The sequence below is a fragment of the Vombatus ursinus genome, unplaced genomic scaffold (assembly GCF_900497805.2).
Source record: "Vombatus ursinus unplaced genomic scaffold, bare-nosed wombat genome assembly UNPS02011949.1, whole genome shotgun sequence".
NCBI classification, from domain to species: domain Eukaryota; kingdom Metazoa; phylum Chordata; class Mammalia; order Diprotodontia; family Vombatidae; genus Vombatus; species Vombatus ursinus.
In genome coordinates, this window is record NW_020951727.1 from 295 (window position 1) to 4,560 (window position 4,266).

Below are 4,266 nucleotides of genomic sequence, written 5' to 3' on the forward strand. Positions count from 1 at the left end.
TCCACATATACAGAATCTACATGTTAATTTGGAAACTGTCTTGCTTGGACTTCCTACTGAATTTCTTTCTGTTTTCTTCTGTGCATTTAAAAATGTTTTAATAGCCCTCTTTTATTTTTTCAGACATCACTGTTGCTAATTCATATCTAGTAATTTGGAATCTCTTGTCTTTTTCCTTTGACAGGTAACATAAGAGATGATCCTGCTGAGTCAATGGACAAAGAGAATTATTCTGCGGTGTCTGAATTTGTATTCCTGGGACTTTCCAATTCTTGGGATATTCAACTTTTTCTCTTTGTGTTCTCCTCTGTGTTCTACTTGGCAAGCATGCTGGGAAACTCCCTCATTGTGCTCACAGTGACCTCTGACCCTCACTTGCACTCCCCCATGTATTTCTTGCTGGCCAATCTCTCCTTTATTGACCTGGGGATGTCCTCTGTCATTTCCCCTAAGATGATGAGTGATCTTTTTCGAAAACACAAAGTCATCTCATTCTATGGTTGCATCACTCAGATGTTCTTTATTCATCTGATTGGTGGTGTTGAGATGCTGTTACTCATAGCCATGGCCTTTGACAGATATGTGGCCATATGTAAGCCTCTCCACTACCTAATTATTATGTGTCCAAGAATGTGTATTTTGCTTTTGGCTGCTGCCTGGATCATTGGCTTCATCCATTCAGTGGCCCAACTGGCTTTTGTAGTCCACTTGCCTTTCTGTGGTCCTAATGAACTGGATAGTTTTTATTGTGACTTTCCTCGGTTTATCAAACTTGCTTGCACGGACACATATAGACTGCAGTTCATAGTCACTGCTAACAGTGGCTTCATGTCCCTGTGTGTGTTTTTCATCTTGATCAGTTCCTACATTTCCATCCTAGTGACTGTTCAGAAGCATTCATCAGGTGGTGTCTCTAAGGCCCTCTCTACTCTGTCAGCTCATATCACTGTTGTGGTTTTATTCCTTGGTCCATTGATCTTTGTTTATACAAGGCCACATGCTACGTCACGTCTTGATAACTTCCTTGCTGTCTTTGATGTAGTTCTTACTCCCTCTCTGAATCCAATCATCTATACCTTAAGGAACAAAGAGATGAAGGTAGCAATGAGGAGAGTGTGCAGCCAGTTTGTGAGTTTCAGGAAAATCTCTTCAGGGATTTGGTGAAGATATGAGAACTCCCTGTTAGAAGAATTAGTAAAGTCTGGAGGAAGAGCTTATTCACAGGAGAACATAGGAGTTACATTTTGAAAACACTCAATTGGAGGTACACATTATAGAAGCTGAAACCAACGGCATGTAGCCAAAGATAAAGAAAAGGCATAGTCCTATATGAATGATTCTAAGAGTGCTTACTCCCAGAATAAGCTGTGATTGGGAGTGAATGTTCTGGATAATACAAAAGACTTTAAAGAAGCTATATTGGGGCAAGAGAAACATTCTAAAAATGGGATGGGATGATTGCAAGAAGGCAGAACTACTCAATCCTTATTTTGCTTCTACCAAGGGGAATGATCTTTGGACTGGGAAACATAGAGCAGTTGTAATTATTAGAGATCTGAAGTGAAGCCAAGTGAGCATGGTAAGAGAGCTGCCCTCAATGATTCAAGTCACCAGGTCTGGATGTACTACATCTCATAGTCCTGAAAAAACTGGTGGATGTGATTGATGAGGTGCTGTTAGTAATATTTAAAAAAATCATGGAGAATGATATAGAAATGGCCTTTAAGCAATGATGGAATGGATGTTTTCATAGAACCCTGGGAAGACTTGTATAAACTAATGCAGAGTGAAGTGATTAAAATCAAGAGAATAGTTTATACTATGACAATAACATTGTAAAAATGAACAAATTTGAGATGTATCAATGCAATGAGTAATGCTTTGCCTTATCTATCCCGAGGTAAATCATGACAATAGTCACTTCAGGGGATGGGGAAGCAATCATCTCATCAAGACAAGAGTTAAATTTGGTTATCACCATTACTTCATTTCCAAGGAAGACCTTACCCCTCATTCTTACTACTTTCCTAAAGGGAAAAGTCCGGAAAGAATTGTAAGCTGGAGAAATAGTGTTTCTAGAGAAAGGAAAAAGGATGTTTTAGAAATATACTTCTACAACATCATTCCTGGTAATTTGTCTTATTTTTTCATTTTATTTTGTTTTGAATTTAAACACCAAAAAAGAGCATTTATATAAACACAGCAGAATAGATTTGAAATGAAGTTGGATCTCCATTCTATCCCACTCAATAATATTTGCATATGTATATGTACTTGTGTGTGTGTGTGTGTGTGTGTGTGTGTGATATACACACATATACATCCACATATACAGAATCTACATGTTAATTTGGAAACTGTCTTGCTTGGACTTCCTACTGAATTTCTTTCTGTTTTCTTCTGTGCATTTAAAAATGTTTTAATAGCCCTCTTTTATTTTTTCAGACATCACTGTTGCTAATTCATATCTAGTAATTTGGAATCTCTTGTCTTTTTCCTTTGACAGGTAACATAAGAGATGATCCTGCTGAGTCAATGGACAAAGAGAATTATTCTGCGGTGTCTGAATTTGTATTCCTGGGACTTTCCAATTCTTGGGATATTCAACTTTTTCTCTTTGTGTTCTCCTCTGTGTTCTACTTGGCAAGCATGCTGGGAAACTCCCTCATTGTGCTCACAGTGACCTCTGACCCTCACTTGCACTCCCCCATGTATTTCTTGCTGGCCAATCTCTCCTTTATTGACCTGGGGATGTCCTCTGTCATTTCCCCTAAGATGATGAGTGATCTTTTTCGAAAACACAAAGTCATCTCATTCTATGGTTGCATCACTCAGATGTTCTTTATTCATCTGATTGGTGGTGTTGAGATGCTGTTACTCATAGCCATGGCCTTTGACAGATATGTGGCCATATGTAAGCCTCTCCACTACCTAATTATTATGTGTCCAAGAATGTGTATTTTGCTTTTGGCTGCTGCCTGGATCATTGGCTTCATCCATTCAGTGGCCCAACTGGCTTTTGTAGTCCACTTGCCTTTCTGTGGTCCTAATGAACTGGATAGTTTTTATTGTGACTTTCCTCGGTTTATCAAACTTGCTTGCACGGACACATATAGACTGCAGTTCATAGTCACTGCTAACAGTGGCTTCATGTCCCTGTGTGTGTTTTTCATCTTGATCAGTTCCTACATTTCCATCCTAGTGACTGTTCAGAAGCATTCATCAGGTGGTGTCTCTAAGGCCCTCTCTACTCTGTCAGCTCATATCACTGTTGTGGTTTTATTCCTTGGTCCATTGATCTTTGTTTATACAAGGCCACATGCTACGTCACGTCTTGATAACTTCCTTGCTGTCTTTGATGTAGTTCTTACTCCCTCTCTGAATCCAATCATCTATACCTTAAGGAACAAAGAGATGAAGGTAGCAATGAGGAGAGTGTGCAGCCAGTTTGTGAGTTTCAGGAAAATCTCTTCAGGGATTTGGTGAAGATATGAGAACTCCCTGTTAGAAGAATTAGTAAAGTCTGGAGGAAGAGCTTATTCACAGGAGAACATAGGAGTTACATTTTGAAAACACTCAATTGGAGGTACACATTATAGAAGCTGAAACCAACGGCATGTAGCCAAAGATAAAGAAAAGGCATAGTCCTATATGAATGATTCTAAGAGTGCTTACTCCCAGAATAAGCTGTGATTGGGAGTGAATGTTCTGGATAATACAAAAGACTTTAAAGAAGCTATATTGGGGCAAGAGAAACATTCTAAAAATGGGATGGGATGATTGCAAGAAGGCAGAACTACTCAATCCTTATTTTGCTTCTACCAAGGGGAATGATCTTTGGACTGGGAAACATAGAGCAGTTGTAATTATTAGAGATCTGAAGTGAAGCCAAGTGAGCATGGTAAGAGAGCTGCCCTCAATGATTCAAGTCACCAGGTCTGGATGTACTACATCTCATAGTCCTGAAAAAACTGGTGGATGTGATTGATGAGGTGCTGTTAGTAATATTTAAAAAAATCATGGAGAATGATATAGAAATGGCCTTTAAGCAATGATGGAATGGATGTTTTCATAGAACCCTGGGAAGACTTGTATAAACTAATGCAGAGTGAAGTGATTAAAATCAAGAGAATAGTTTATACTATGACAATAACATTGTAAAAATGAACAAATTTGAGATGTATCAATGCAATGAGTAATGCTTTGCCTTATCTATCCCGAGGTAAATCATGACAATAGTCACTTCAGGGGATGGGGAAGCAATCA

General features: G+C 38.7%; 2 protein-coding genes across 2 annotated transcripts; both read left to right on the forward strand.

Annotated features, from left to right (window-relative positions):
* The first annotated feature begins 213 nt into the window (after positions 1 to 213).
* LOC114039502 (olfactory receptor 4F3/4F16/4F29-like) lies at positions 214 to 1,164 on the forward strand. The gene has a single exon (XM_027857265.1). The coding sequence runs from the start codon at positions 214 to 216 to the stop codon at positions 1,162 to 1,164; it is 951 nt and encodes a 316-aa protein (XP_027713066.1).
* A 1,371-nt stretch (positions 1,165 to 2,535) lies between these two features.
* On the forward strand, positions 2,536 to 3,486 carry LOC114039503 (olfactory receptor 4F3/4F16/4F29-like). Its single transcript, XM_027857266.1, has one exon. The coding sequence runs from the start codon at positions 2,536 to 2,538 to the stop codon at positions 3,484 to 3,486; it is 951 nt and encodes a 316-aa protein (XP_027713067.1).
* The last annotated feature ends 780 nt before the right edge of the window (positions 3,487 to 4,266 follow it).